The following is a 15,519-nucleotide window of genomic DNA, read 5'->3' on the forward strand; positions in this document are numbered from 1 at the left end:
GACTATGATCCACTTTTAGGAACTAAAGCTATGGTTTCACGCTCAGACTCAGGAGAAGGATGTTCCTGTCTAATAAGAATAGACATTATTATTAGAAGGACTAGTATTCATTCTTTTTCACTTTGCTCGTACCTACATTTTTCTAAAGATGGTCAAGATATCGCTTCCAAATGGATTGGAAGTTGGAAACCCCCATTAATGTTCTGCTGACACCTATGTTACTTCCTGCCTTTTAGACACAACATGGCTGAATTGGGTGGGAAGTGAAAAAGTCTAATAGAGATCCAGTCCCATAGCAGCTGACCGGCCAGGAGTGGGCTAGTCCACTCCTGGGCTAGGCCAGCAGTGGACTAGGCCAGGAGTGGACTAGGCCAGGAGTGGGCTAGGCCAGGAGTGGACTAGGCCAGGAGTGGACTAGGCCAGGAGTGGGCTAGGCCAGGAGTGGACTAGGCCAGGAGTGGACTAGGCCAGGAGTGGACTAGGCCAGGAGTAGACTAGGCCAGGAGTGGACTAGGCCAGGAGTGGGCTAGACCAGGAGTAGACTAGGCCAGGAGTGGACTAGGCCAGGAGTGGACTAGTCCAGGAGTGGCCTAGGCCAGGAGTGGACTAGGCCAGGAGTGGACTAGGCCAGGAGTGGGCTAGGCCAGGAGTGGACTAATCCAGGAGTGGCCTAGGCCAGGAGTGGACTAGGAGTGGACTAGGCCAGGGGTGGACTAGACCAGGAGTGGACTGTGCGTGAGAGAAAGACAGTAGTTAAAGTGAGTGAGCATCTCCCAGGATGACCAAAACTACAAAAGTGGAACAAAATCAGAGGGTTGGCAGAGACATTGTGGTCTCAGAAGCAGTTCACTGGCACCTGATCCAGCACACAGAATAATGTGCTACTAGAATAGGGCTTGTATTGCTCTGCATAGCAAGTCAGAGCTGTCATTATTATTATTATGTCATTATAAACAGTTTTAACTTGACAACATAAACATTCTAAATGGACCCTAGTTCACTTCCTGTTGCAGTGTTTGCGAATACAACAGCTGACAGGAAATAAGCTCGGTTTCAAATTAAGCAATAAGCCCCAAGAGGCCATGGTTTACAGTGATTTTACAATGGCTAAGAGGTGTCCGTGGCACACTGCGTCGTGGAGTGATGTGGAGGTGTCCGTGGCACACTGCGTCGTGCAGTGATGTGGAGGTGTCCGTGGCACACTGCGTCGTGCAGTGATGTGGAGGTGTCCGTGGCACACTCACTCGTGGAGTGATGTGGACACGTGTCACACTGTGTCGTGGAGTGCCGTGGACACGTGGCACACTGTGTCGTGGAGTGGACACGTGGCACACCGTGTCGTGGAGTGGACACGTGGCACACCGTGTCGTGGAGTGGACACGTGGCACACCGTGTCGTGGAGTGACGTGGACACCTCTTAGCCGTTGTATAATCCCTGTCAACCACGCCGTCTATATGCTTCTCCTCTTCAGTAACCGTCACACAAAACCTTTGTATTCTCCGTCTTTGTGCATGTGACAGTTGAGTTGTAGCCTTTGGTCTGGCTAATGTCGTCTAAATGTATTTGTTCTTCTTCAGCTGTTTGTCTCCATCCACTGAAAGTGCTTCCAAATATACATGCAATGAAAGAATGAAAGCGAAAGGAATTCGAGGGTAAGCAAAATACATCCAACAGTTCAAACTCTGGTAGGAAGCCCAGGAAAAGAGTATTCATACTAGGGCTGTCACTTTTCATTCGAAATTCGAATGCAACTTCGAATGTGGGGGAGGGGGTTCGTTTTCGAAATGTAATTTGAATGTTCGAATTTATTTATTTATTTATTTTATTAATTTTTTTTTTTTTTTTTTTTTTTTTTTTATGAACCAAAATTAACCAACTGCTGCTTGCTGGTAATGTTAATCCCATGTCAGAAAAAGTCTCCAGATTTGTCGCGTTAGTCTCTTCTGAGAAAGATTGTCTCCAGGGTCTGAAAAGTTGTCTCGAGTTGGATGCAGCCAAGTTTGTGAGGCAGTGTTGTGACTGTGAGCGTCCAAGCTAACACGTCGGGCTGATGCCCGGTGGCCTGCAGTGGGTTGCACCAGCTGTGCGTAAGTTGAAACGTAAGCTAGTTTGAACGTAAAGTCTCACTAAGTCCGAGTTTACGCACTACTAAAAATATTTGGGTTGCACCAAGTGAAATAGTTACAACGTAGGCATAAGTTAGAACTTAAAATTTACACCTACGTCTTACTAGGTGTAAAGTCCTCCGTAAAATAGCAGTTGGCACGGATTGCAACTTGGCACCGTGGCGCATCGTTGTTTTGCGTCCGCAACGCGCTCTCCGTGAAAAATTACACCCTTTGATATTTATGACTCACGCTTTTGTTTCCCACAAGCTGCAGCACTGCATACAAATTAAAATAACCGCAACAATTTAGTGAGGCAGGATGGTGATATAGCCTACAATACTGATGAAGAGCTCACAGATAAACGTTAACAGTAATATGAACCTAAACGAACCTTACTCAATAACGTTCTCATTTGATTAGTGTTGATGAAATATGAAAGCACTAATTTGCGGTGGGCAACATGTCCTGTTTTCACTCCACTTAAACAACCGTAAATAAACACCGTTTCCACCGTGCTTTTCACTGATTGGTCACAGATACTGTACACGTCATTGTCTGCGACACTATTTTGGTTAGTATGGACTTTAGGGTCTACTAGTTAAGATGTACCTTACGTCTCCGTGGTGTAACCAAACAAAGACACAACCTAGTGTCAAACTAACTAGTTTGAACATAGCAGTTAGTGTGGACTTTACACCCTAACTTAAGACAGAACTTACGTTCAGCTGGTGCAACAGGCTGCTGGACTGAAAAAAAAATAAAATAAAAAAATAATTTTTTTTTTTTTTTTTTTTTTAATTAACCAAAAAACTTCGAATATATTCGAACGAATTTCGGGGCAATTAAAGTTCGTTCGAATTTTATTTTGGGAAAAAGTGACAGCCCTAATTCATACAAGATCACAACATCCCCTATGAATGACCAGTGGCAGGTAGAAATGAGCCCCACCTCCAGCTAGTCCCTGAGAAGTCCCTGCAATGGAAAAGCAGCTTAGCAGTGTGTTTGGAGTCTGGCTGGTCCCTGAAACAAAAGTCCATTCAGTTCAGATTAAGATCACATTCTGAGGAAGGACAATGGGAGCACTGATCTGGGGCCAGCAGAAATAGAGAAGATTGTTTCACTGAGATAGACTTTCTTCCAGGTAACTGGTGATGTTAGACAGCAACCTAATGCAATATCACAGACATTTTGGTCTTGTCAGTTGCAGATAAGCTGTTGAGTGCAACACCTCGTCCTAATTATAAAGCTGATAGATAGGTTCTTTAAGATTAAGATAAACGGTCAGCCATTACATTACAACAATACTCCAGCTGCTTCTGTGGTTCTGCTTCTCTGTGGGCTGCGCAGGCACAGTGCGAAACGGAGAAAGTCTGGTAAGCGAGACTACTTCCGGCTTAGTCGGACGTTCCTACAGACACAATAATTGTGTCTGTCAAGCCAATTCTTGGCTGTCTGTGGGTGGGGAGCCAGTGGGGTATGAGTCCTGCTGTCTGTGGGTGGGGAGCCAGTGGGGTATGAGTCCTGGCTGTGTCTGTGGGTGGGGAGCCAGTGGGGTATGAGTCCTGGCTGTGTCTGTGGGTGGGGAGCCAGTGGGGTATGAGTCCTGGCTGTGTCTGTGGGTGGGGAGCCAGTGGGGTATGAGTCCTGGCTGTGTCTGTGGGTGGGGAGCCAGTGGGGTATGAGTCCTGGCTGTGTCTGTGGGTGGGGAGCCAGTGGGGTATGAGTGCTGGTCGCTGCACTTGCGCCACCTCTGGTCAGGGGGAGGGGAACTGGGGGAATAGCCTTGCTGCAAGGTGGTGGTGCAGCCAGAATCATCTGGAGCTGAACGCTCTCAAATCTGTAGAGATGGTTGTGGATTTCAGGAGGAGCCCAGCCCCAACCACACCCCTCCTCTCAGTCAACACAGGAGTCATTCAGATTCTTAGGAGCCATAATCTCCCAGGACCTAACAGCTTCTACCCCATGGCTGTGAAGCTCTCCGACAAGCCTCTGTGTGTGTCTGCCACACATCCACAGGGCAGCCCACCACCAAAAGCCCCCACACTCACTTGAGTCTCTATCTCTCTGACACACACACACACACACACACACACACAGACCGCAATGTTCCTCAAACCCCCTTAATGTACGACACTATGCTACTACAAATATTGTAATCTATGTGCAATAAGCTCATTACTGCTGTTACTATCATGCACCTTTTCACTGTACATATTGTGTTACTGTCATCTGTAAAGCTCATTGCTGTTGCTACCTTTGATGCACCATTTTGTAAACAGCAAACTTAGGCTACGTCACCTAGCTGTTTATAAATGTTAATACTGCTTATATATGTTAATATCTGCAAATATTTTTACAATCCTTTTAGATCTTTATATCTTATTTGTTTATCTTGTATATTTATTATTATCAATGTTACATGAGCACCAATCGCGCCAAGAGAATTTCCTTGTATGTGAAAACATACCTTGGCGAATAAAATGATTGTGATTGTAAAGCCCTTTGAGACAGGCTTGTGATAAGGGGGCGGGGCTATACAGGATAAACTGAAGTGAACTGAAGTGAACTGAAGTGAACTGAGAGGAGCTCCTGAAGCAGAGCAGGGCAGGTCTTCAAGTCCTTTCCTGGAGGTGTTGACAAAGCCTGGCCCCCTGGTGGTGAGTGATGAATTCTTGTAAAGGTTATTTAATGAGCCTGTAATGTAATGTAATGTAATGTAATGCCACAGTAGTAATGTAGCTAGAGAGGCTGCCTCCTTAAAGTCGAAGTGAACCGGAGGCGAATGCAATAGGAGCGTCGGAGACTGAAAACAAATTGGGTGGCGGACCATATACGTGTCGATGATTTGATTTTACAATTCTGTCGACTGGCTTTGGCATTGGTCAATCAAGGCGTGTTCCGCCCCCAAATCGAGTGGGATTCAGCGTGTTGTCGTGCTACGCGAGTGGGATCTGCAGAGTACCAGGCAGCCACTTGCTTCATGCGGAGCGAGCAGACAATCTGATGCATGGGTGCATTTTAGTCTCATTTTAGTCAAATAAAACCTTAAGTATTTTAGTCTAGTTTTAGTCAACGAAAACTGTTCACATTTTAGTTTAGTTTTAGTCAATGAAAACTGTTGAATCTGCTGATGAATTGTAATTCGAAGCAGTGTTGGCAAATCTTTCCCAGTGAAAGTAGCTAATGCTGACTCTGCCCACCCGGGCCAGTGTCGGCTTATGCCTGTAGCAATGACAAGTGGACCCTATTCACAGTCCCTGCTCAGTCCGCAGCTGAGGGGAGAATGGAGGGAGGCTGGCTGGGCTGTGTGGAAAGCGCTCAGACGTCTCTGGATATAATGACGTAAACAAGCAAGTAGCTGTACATTTTGGGAGCACAATGCCTCATACACATATACCGGTAGATAAGACCCTTAGCTAAGACTGGGCGGGTTCTGTTGTAACTACTGTATGTATGTATGTATGTCTTTCTGTTGCATTTTCCTCGGACACCGTCGGCCTGACAGCATTCATATTTTTTCTCCCATTTTCCCCCCAATTGTACTTGGCCAATTCCCCCTGCTGTCCCAGTCGTTGCTCCACCCCCTCTGCTGATCTGGGGAGAGCCGAGACTAGCACCATGCTTCCTCCGAGACATGAGCAGTAACAGCTGGAGCCTCACCGGTAGGACATAGCACGTGGGAGGATCACGATATTCCAACCAGTTCCCTTCCCTCTGAACAGGCACCCCAACCGACCAGAGGAGGTGCTAGTGCAGCAACCAGGACAAAAACCTTCAAACCAGCTTCCCTCCCACAGACACACACAAGTCAATTGTGCCTGTATGGACGCCCGACAAAGCTGGAGGGACCACGAGGATGCGAACCTGTGCCCCTCGTGTTGATAGGCAGGGACTTTACCGCTACACTACCCGGACCGCCAGTATGCGAGTGCTTTTATCTCTACACTACCCAGACACCCCCATTAAAGATTTGTGACTGAACATTAGTTTGGACACCCTGTATTGCCAAACATTACAACAACATTACAACAGTGACATTGACAAAAACCACTAGACCTGTATATGTTCATTCAATAATTGGTGTCACTGGGCGTATGGTAATTAAAATCCCTCAAATCAAACTTGCCAAAATCAACTACCATATGTTAGCAGTGTCAGCTTGACTGTCGTTAATGAGATCAATAACAGGTTAAAAAAGTACTAATGTTGGTGACCAGGGATAAGCCTTTTTATTATTATTTCAGTGTTTACAATTGTTTGTGTTGTTGATTGGTCTCACACACACACAGTTTAGCCCTCGGACACAGATTAAAGTAAAGACAATAGATTTAATGAAGTAGACAGAATATCTAAGAACCTTCTCTAATGTTCTTAGCAGCTGTAGATCTTGTTGACCCTCTGGATGTCGATGCGGGACATGCCCTGCCTCTGGCCGATCCGGACATTAGGGTTGGGGATGGGGGTGATGGTGTCCTGCCCGCGTTGGGTGGTGAAGGCTGTTCTCGGATAGTGCATGACGGAGGAGTAGTCGTAGGGAGTGTTCTGGTTGTTGGTGTTCTGCTTCTGGAAGTTGTGTTTTGTCCGCGGGTTAACGTACTGGAAGTTGATGCGGACATACTGGTCGCGGTCACTCCTGGTGTGCTCATGATAGAAGCCCAGAGCATGGAGGAACTCGTGCTGGATGACACCGTGGTAGACGCAGCCCTGCTGGGCGAGAGAGACGGTCTGCCTGCCTCCCACTCTGCCCAGGGATGAGAAGCAGCCGCCTCTGCTCTCCACGCTGATGTAGTCGCGTTCGTTTGTACGGGGAACGAAGCGGATGCAGGTGCTGCTGTGGAAGGACTTCATGCCTCTGTCGATCGCCTGCTTGGCCGACCTGGAGAAGACACTGCTCACTATGAAGGGGACGGTCACCTTGCCGCCGGCTTTCTTCCAGAGGCAGCTGTTGCTCCAACACTTCATGGCGTTTCTCGTTGTGGGGGCCACCAAGTCGCCCTCCAGCAGGAACTCACTGGAGCCGTTGTTTGTGGCCAAGATCCTGCTGCCGGTGTCCATCGTGTCGGCCTCTGGGTCGTCAACTTGGAAATATGAGTCGCTTTCTTCCTCCCTGGAAAGAGTGTCATCTGTTTCCACCAAGAACTTAGCCTGGGAGAGGCCGATCAGCAGCAGCAGCAGGAGGCCGAGAGAGGGATTCATCTTCAGGTTTCTGTCTGGTAGCTTCTTGTCTTCTCTGCAGGGTTCCTGGAGATGCTGTGGAGAGACTGCTTGCAGCTTGATGCTTGAGTCTGCTTGGTCCTGCTCTTTTATACTCTTCTTTCCAGGTGTGTCTGCTGGAGGATTAAGGGTTGGGGTCCAGACTGCTAGGCCTAAATAAACGTCTGAAGGGAGGAAGCCACGGACAAACCCATAGTTTCAACATTGTCTGTTATTTCTGCGGATTAAAGAGCTCTTTACATGGACATACCTAAACACCTGATTGTGCCTGCAAGTCAACGTTGCTTTGGTATACTGTCGTATCCTCTCTGGATCATTGGTTTATTTTTTATTTTTGTTCCAATATTTTATTTCCTGTTTACATGTGTTTTTAAGACAGCTAAATGTCTGCTGCATCTATGATGCTGCAGCACAAGAAACTGAACTGCTGTATTGAGGGGGAAAAGCAGTCTATAATTAGTGTTAATTTTCTCGTACATTGTTTAATTTAGTCGTAGTCGTAGTCCTGTGACAAATGTGCTTGTTAGTTTTTATCAGATTTACTCAACCTCATCCTCTTTTTGTTTAGTCAAGTTTTAGTCGACTAAAAGTTTGAGTATTTTAGTCTTGTCTTAGTCAAAGGAACTTAACAAATTTACCACGAGAGGGAGGGGGTTGTGGCCACATTTACCACTGGTACAGGGTTGTGGCACGAGGCGAAGCCGAGTGCTATAAACCCTGTACCAGTGGTAAATGTGGCCACAAACCCCGACCTCGAGTGGTAAATTTGTTTTCTACAACAGCTACCAAATAATATAAAAAATACACAATTGTAACATCCAATTCATTATTTACAATCATTACTGGTTTCAGAATACATTTATCCTTCCGCCACAGAATATAGTTCCATACACAAGATCAATGATTGCACTAAACATTTAGTTGCCTTTGAGCCAAAAAACAACTAACCTATTCCTTAACGGGATTCACAGTTATTGATACATTGCCTGTAAAAGTACAGTTATTTAAACAGTTATCTAAAGCAGCCCGTTTTGGTGGTGGTGTGTTGATATCTGGTGACGGCAGAGGGCGTTTGTTTGTTTGACAGTCCCAGGTTCGGGGTCCGGGCGCTAGTCCGACCTCCCGCTAGTCCGACCTCCCGCTAGTCCGAACTCGTGACAACTCAAGCTCAGCCAGTTCTCTCTCCCCAATTTCACCATGTCGTTCTTTGTTCACTTCACCTTCATCTTCATCTAACCACTGCTCAAAACTCAATCCACCCAGTAAATCAAACGTTACTACGAAATCGGACATTTCCTTGTGTTAGAGATCGGCCATTTCCTTGTTAGAGATTTGCAGACTGACAGGCTAACAGTGGGCGGAGTCAGCACAGGGAGCGGAGTCAGCATCAGGGAGCGGAGTGATACTCCGGTTGGAGCCGAACTGTAGATTGTTGGCCTATTTACCACTGTTGCTAGCCAATCAGAATCCAGTATTCACTCATGCTGTTGTAGAATAAAAGTCTGAACATTTTAGTCTTGTTTTAGACTTGGGGGAAAAGGTAGTTGACTAACATTTTCCGTCATAGTTTTCGTCGACAAAATTAACACTGATCCAGACCAGAATGGCTTTTGTACATAGTAGCCAGTATTTAAACCAATCTCTCGTTGGTCTGCAGGTTCACAGGTAACACTTACATAATAACCATCTGAGAACGAGTCTCTCTGGAAACCGTTTCAAAGCGCAGGCACTTTATAAAAAAATACCTGGCAGGTGATTGGATGAACCATGTCTATCACGGGCTCACTCTTGCTGGCGTCACACCAAAGCCCGACCATAGCTGGATGCTGATTGGTGGGATACAAACCAATAGATAAGAGCGTGGCAAGATGGATTTGTCATGTGACCGTGATCTCATGATCTCCAGCTGCCTCGCATGTCCATGTGTCACATGTCATATCTCAGACACCACTGATCATGTCCATGTGTCACATGTCATATCTCAGACACCACTGATCAGATTTTGTTTGAAACCCGGGGAATAGATACTGTACATCTCCCCACTGTGGTCTTTGCTTAAAGACAACTTCCCTTCACAGCCTCAAGCACTGAAGACATCGATGACATTTGTTCCCTAGGAACCTTTAGGGCTCCTGAGCAGGAAGCTTTGATGAGATGTGCCTCATTATGAGGTGGTTTTATTGGGAAAACCAGCTTTGTAATTACTGTTATTGCAAGTCAACCCCCACACACACACACACACACACACACACACACACACACACACACACACACACACACACAGTCTCTCTCTGAGCTCCACACCCTTCCCAACCCAGTTTTACTACAATGATTACAGAACAGCAGTTACTGGGACTCTCTTTGGGAAAATATAAGATCTTCACATGCATGTCTCCAAAACTACCATCAATCAAATTAGATACCTAAAATGTACTGTACCTGTATTTGTATTATACATAATATTTATTAATTTATATTTTGTTCGATAATTAGAATATCTATAACTATAAATTTGACCTATAACAGCTATAAAGTGTGGTTTTTGATGCTTAATTAAGCAATCTTCTTCAAGTTTTTTAATTAGTAAAAATAAGCCCAATGGCAACAACCTTTCTCTCGCTCTCTCTCTCTCTCTCTCTCTAGGGGATGACTAACATTGGAGGTGAGAACATTGAGCATTGGAGAGATGTCTAGTGTTCTGTTCACCAGGCAGTGACAATAAGAGAAAGTAGAGGAGAAGATAGAGTATTGTGATACCACAGAAGAACCCATTCGCATATACAACCCTCCAATAACAGTGATCCAATATGCTCCATTACAGAGCGTGTCCCCACCCAGCACTGTTAATGACAGCACTCACAGGCCCAGTCTATAACAGCACTCACAGGCCCAGTCTATAACAGCACTCACAGGCCCAGTCTGTAGGCCCAGTCTATAACAGCACTCACAGGCCCAGTCTATAACAGCACTCACAGGCCCAGTCTATAGGCCCAGTCTATAACAGCACTCACAGGCCCAGTCTATAACAGTACTCACAGGCCCAGTCTATAGGCCCAGTCTATAACAGCACTCACAGGCCCAGTCTATAACAGCACTCACAGGCCCAGTCTAGAACAGCACTCACATGCCCAGTCTATAACAGCACTCACAGGTCCAGTCTAGAACAGCACGACTAGCAGTAGCACTGTAGCAGTAGTAAATATAGCCACTAGCGGCAACTGTGGGTTCACACAACAGCAGCCAGAGGTGAAAGGTGGAACTTTGTGAAGATCACTGCCAGTTTTGACTGATGGCACAAGGCCATCAAGTTCTGAAATGGAAGAAGGTAATAGCAAGTAACAACATGTCAATATTGTATTGCCTTCACTCAAAGTGCTGCTGTTGGGCAAAACCTGGTCAGATCTGGTCATCAGATTCCCCACAGAGCCACAGCTCCACCTGCTATTGGTCCATGATCAGTGAGCTGCGTGAGCACTGGACAGGCGACCTCAATCATGCCCAAAACATAGTCCTTTTAATGGTCTATTTGACTCTAAACGGGTGATGGGTCGGTCAGTTGGTCAGAGATGCTCAGTGGGACGAGGGTTTTTTACTCTGAACAGATTTGAGAACTGAATTGAAGCGAGGAAAAATCACACACAGGTGAGAAGAGAAGTAAGCGGTGAGACATCATCAGCCTATCAGTGTCTGTCATAAATCACTGATGACATAGTATACATCACTGATGATGTCACAATGTCTATGACATCACTGTAAATGTCACAATGTCTATGACATCATCAGTGGGACATCATCAGTGGGTATGACATCAGTCACGTTTTGAAGAAGTTTTGAACTGCCTACTTCCTGTCTGTTAGAGTTGTATGCCCTATGTGCTCTTTTTGTAACCTATATTCATATTTAATGTACTTTTACTACTGATTATATTATTGGAGAATAGTCTGTTCTCTTTCTTCTTAACTATTGCCTTTGTTTCATATTTGTGTATTGCATTGTCCATTGTAGGCTATTGGGGTCTTTGTTTCCCCTACACAGGATTTGACAGGAGTTTCTTTGCTGTTTTTCAGCTCCACCCCATCTGATCTCCTACACTGGTCATATATTGCATTTTCTTAATTGTTTGTCTTGGGTTTGTATACTTCTTTGATTTATTTAACTGTGTGAAGCAAGATGCACTCCATTTTCTTACTGGTTGATTGTGCTCACATGACACTTTTTCCCCTCTGCCAATTGGTGGATGGGTGTGACCCATACTGTATAAATATGAGTGCTCTGTCACTTCCTGCTTCATTTCTGAAGAAGGTCCTTGTTGACCGAAACGTTAAAAATAAATCAACTGGGAGCAAGTCGAGCAGTGTGCGGACTCTATTTCTTTTTATATGTTTCATTGCTTTTGTCCTGCACCTGCATTTTGAGTGGATGTGCGCGCTCTACTTTTTATATGACATCAGTCACAACAGACCTTTCTCATGGGGGCCATTTTGTGTTCAAAAGGCAGGGTAAACACAGGTGCAAGCAAAACACTAATGAGGGTTTCAAACTTCCATGATTGGAATTTGGAAACCCTCATTAGTGTATTGCTTGCACCTGTGTTTATTCTGCCTTTTCGACACAAAATGGCCCCCGTGAAAAGGGTCTACTGGCACACTCGATGATTGTGGGACATGACAACATCAGTCACATCAATGGATGAATGTGGGGCATGACATCATCAGTGGGTATGACCACTGGCCAGTGGCCACCCCTCGACAATGATGACAATGACGTCATCACTGGCCAGTGGCCACCCCTCGACAATGATGACAATGACGTCATCAGTGTTGGTCAACAAACGGCTTACTGGGGGTTTCTTTATAATGGGACGATCAGTGATGTCACCATTGATGTAACTCGAGCAATTGTGCTGTTACCAGTGGGGTCGCCGTTGACGTCACTCGTGCAATTATGATGTCATCAGGCATGGCGATATCATCGCCCTTCTCTCTTTAAACAGTACAGCGCGAGTAGGCTACAGAGCGAAACATTCAAACCATACTGTTATAAAAAACCATAGGTCATTGATCCAGGCCTATTACTTGGACATTTAACATTTCACTTCTTCGCATCGACAATGCCTTCAATCAAAAACTTCACGCTGAGTTACGATGTTGTCAATGAAGAGGGGACATTTTCACAGGGAGATCCTCTGACGGGAAGAGTCACAGTGGATTTGAATAAGGACACCAACGTTCAGAAGATCTTTGTCAAAGCAAAGGGAGAGGCTAATGTGCATTGGAAGGAGAAGCAGGGCGAGAGATCGTACAACGCACACAGGCAATACTTCAAACTGAAACAGTATTTGATCCCGGAGAACTCAAAGGAAACTGTACTTCCCAAAGGGATCCATGTCTACAAATTCAGCTTTGACATACCGCAGGGAAATATGCCAGCATCCTTCAAGGGTTCTCATGGAAAGATTGTCTACAAGCTTGAAGCCAAGATGTCCAGGAGTTGGCGGATGGATAGCAAAGAAGAGAAGGAGATCAAGTTTATCTCCAAGTCCATTCCAAACCTCTGTGAGCTAATGTGTTGTCAAGTTGGCTCAACGGCTAAAGAGATGGGTTTCTTCGCAAAAAAACAAGTACACATGGGTGTCACTGTTGACAAGATGGCGTATGCCCCAGGTGAAACAGTGGCTTGTGTTGCAAAGGTCAACAACTCCTCATCCAAAGACATGACACCCAAATTCATGATAAAGCAGAAAGTTGAGTACCATGTTGAAGACCATCATACCAATGGAGAGAGTGTTATCTGCAAAATGGTTGGGGATTGTATTGCACCCAACACAGAGAAAACGGTCAACTTTGCATTCAAGCTTCCTGCTGTGACCCAGACCATCCAGAATTGTGACATTATCTCAGTGGAATACCAGGTAAAGGTGTATTTGGACATCGGCTTTGCTTCAGATCCAAAGGTGGTGTTTCCGCTGGTCATTATTCCTCCGGACATTTCTTCTGAGCCTGGTGGAGCTGTGGGGGCCCTACCCACCGGGACCTGTTGGGGGCCCAAGCAACAGCGACTTTGTTTCCCCTTTTGGACCGCATGCTGTTGTGATGCCACTTGAGCAGTTGTGATGTCACTCGAGTAATTGTGATGTTACCAGTCATGTCACTCGCGCAATTGTGATGTCATCAGTCATGTCGGGATGTCATCGCCCTTCTCTAACCAGTAAACAGAGAGAGTAGGCTACAGAGGAACCAATCGGCTTTTACGGGAAACGGTGGATGGATAAATCCAGGAGGCGGTAATGCTACATAAAGGATGCCAACTGCCATAAAACACCACAGAAGAAGAAGCAGGCTACAGAGCGAAACATTTCAAACCATACTTCATCGATCCGGGCCTATTACTTGGACATTCGTTTAGCTTCTTCACATCGGCAATGCCTTCAATCAAGAACTTCGCGCTGAATTATGATGCCAATGAAGAGGCGACATTTTCACAGGGAGATACTCTTGATGGGAAGGGTAACAGTGGATTTGATTAAGGACACGTAAGTTGAGAAACTCTTGGTGAAAGCAAAGGGAGAAGCTAATGTGCATTGTTCGGAGAATCGCTGAGAACTCAAAGGAAACTGTACTTCCCAAAGGGATCCATGTCTACAAATTCAGCTTTGACATACCGCAGGGAAATATGCCAGCATCCTTCAAGGGTTCTCATGGAAAGATTGTCTACAAGCTTGAAGCCAAGATGTCCAGGAGTTGGCGGATGGATAGCAAAGAAGAGAAGGAGATCAAGTTGATCTCCAAGTCCATTCCAAACCCCGGTAAGCTAATTCAAAACCTCGGTGAGCTAATGTGTTGTCAAGTTGGCTCAACGGCTAAAGAGATGGGTTTTTTCTCAAAAGGACAAGTACACATGGGTGTCACTGTTGACAAGATGGCGTATGCCCCAGGTGAGACAAGATGGCGTATGTCCCAGGTGAGACAAGATGGCGTATGCCCCAGGTGAAACAGTGGCTTGTGTTGCAAAGGTGAACAACTCGAGTCCAAAGACATGACACCCAAATTCATTATGAAGCAGAAGGTTGAGTACCATGCTGAAGACCATCATACCAATGGAGAGAGTGTTATCTGCAAAATGGTTGTGGATTGTATCATACCCAACCAACACAGAAAATGGTCAACCTGCTGTGACCCAGCCTATCCAGAATTGTGACATCTCAGTGGAATACCAACTAAAGTTGTATTTGGTCATCAGCTTTGCTTCAGATCCAGAGGTTGAGTTTCCGCTTTTCATTAATAATTCCTGTCTATGGCTGTGGCACGATGGCTGCGCCCTCTAGTGACACTATGGCTGACACTATGACACTATGGCTGCGCCCTCGAGGATCATGTGTTACATCTTGTAACGCTTCCCACACTAACTGGAGGAAGGTTAGGGGCTTTTTTGGAGGTATAAGATTTTGCCCAAAAGTTGTTTTCCGCTTCTCGATGTCTGTAGGCTGTAGGCCACTTAAACCATCTATAGGTGACGTTTTCAACCGGCTGCACAGTCCTTGAACATCCCCATAAGATTCCTCAATTGTGCTCAGTGCCTCTGCGCCCCGCAGTTGCATCAGAGAGCGCAGTTCTTTGAGCGTGCAGCCAAGGTCTCCATGGTGGTTTGCCTCCATGCAGTTCTTCAATCCACTGTGCGAGTTGTTCTCCATTGTCTCAACACCTCCACCTTCTATTGTCTCAGCGCCTCCACCTTCTATTGTCTCAGCGCCTCCACCTTCTATTGTCTCAGCGCCTCCACCTTCTATTGTCTCAGCGCCTCCACCTTCTATTGTCTCAGCGCCTCCACCTTCTATTGTCTCAGCGCCTCCACCTTCTATTGTCTCAGCGCCTCCACCTTCTATTGTCTCAGCGCCTCCACCTTCTATTGTCTCAGCGCCTCCACCTTCTATTGTCTCAGCGCCTCCACCTTCTATTGTCTCAGCGCCTCCACCTTCTATTGTCTCAGCGCCTCCACCTTCTATTGTCTCAGCGCCTCCACCTTCTATTGTGCTGCGTCGCTGCCTCGACTCAACGGTGGGACAGAGGAATGGTGTCCTGCAAAAGCTTAAATCCTCAAGATGGTGAAGACAGTCGTAGTTCCCCTTCAGAGGCAGCTGTAGTCAGATGAGACGGTGAACACAGTCGTAGTTCCCCTTCAGAGGCAGCTGTAGTCAGA

At 46.0% G+C, this 15,519-nt stretch overlaps 1 protein-coding gene and 1 pseudogene across 2 annotated transcripts; one reads left to right on the forward strand and one right to left on the reverse strand.

Moving 5' to 3' along the window:
* Positions 1-6,480: 6,480 nt before the first annotated feature.
* LOC310795511 (hatching enzyme 1.2 pseudogene) lies at positions 6,481-7,305 on the reverse strand (annotated as a pseudogene). The gene has a single exon. The product of its transcript is annotated as a hatching enzyme 1.2 pseudogene (transcript).
* A 5,128-nt stretch (positions 7,306-12,433) lies between these two features.
* On the forward strand, positions 12,434-13,426 carry LOC310795270 (arrestin domain-containing protein 3-like; the record flags this gene model as incomplete). Its single annotated transcript, XM_083657327.1, has 1 exon — positions 12,434-13,426. One exon carries the CDS (start codon positions 12,434-12,436, stop codon positions 13,424-13,426), a length of 993 nt encoding a protein of 330 aa, XP_083513453.1.
* Between the last annotated feature and the right edge of the window lie 2,093 nt (positions 13,427-15,519).

This window comes from Poromitra crassiceps, assembly GCF_964638095.1.
Source record: "Poromitra crassiceps genome assembly, chromosome: 21".
NCBI classification, from domain to species: Eukaryota; Metazoa; Chordata; class Actinopteri; order Beryciformes; family Melamphaidae; genus Poromitra; species Poromitra crassiceps.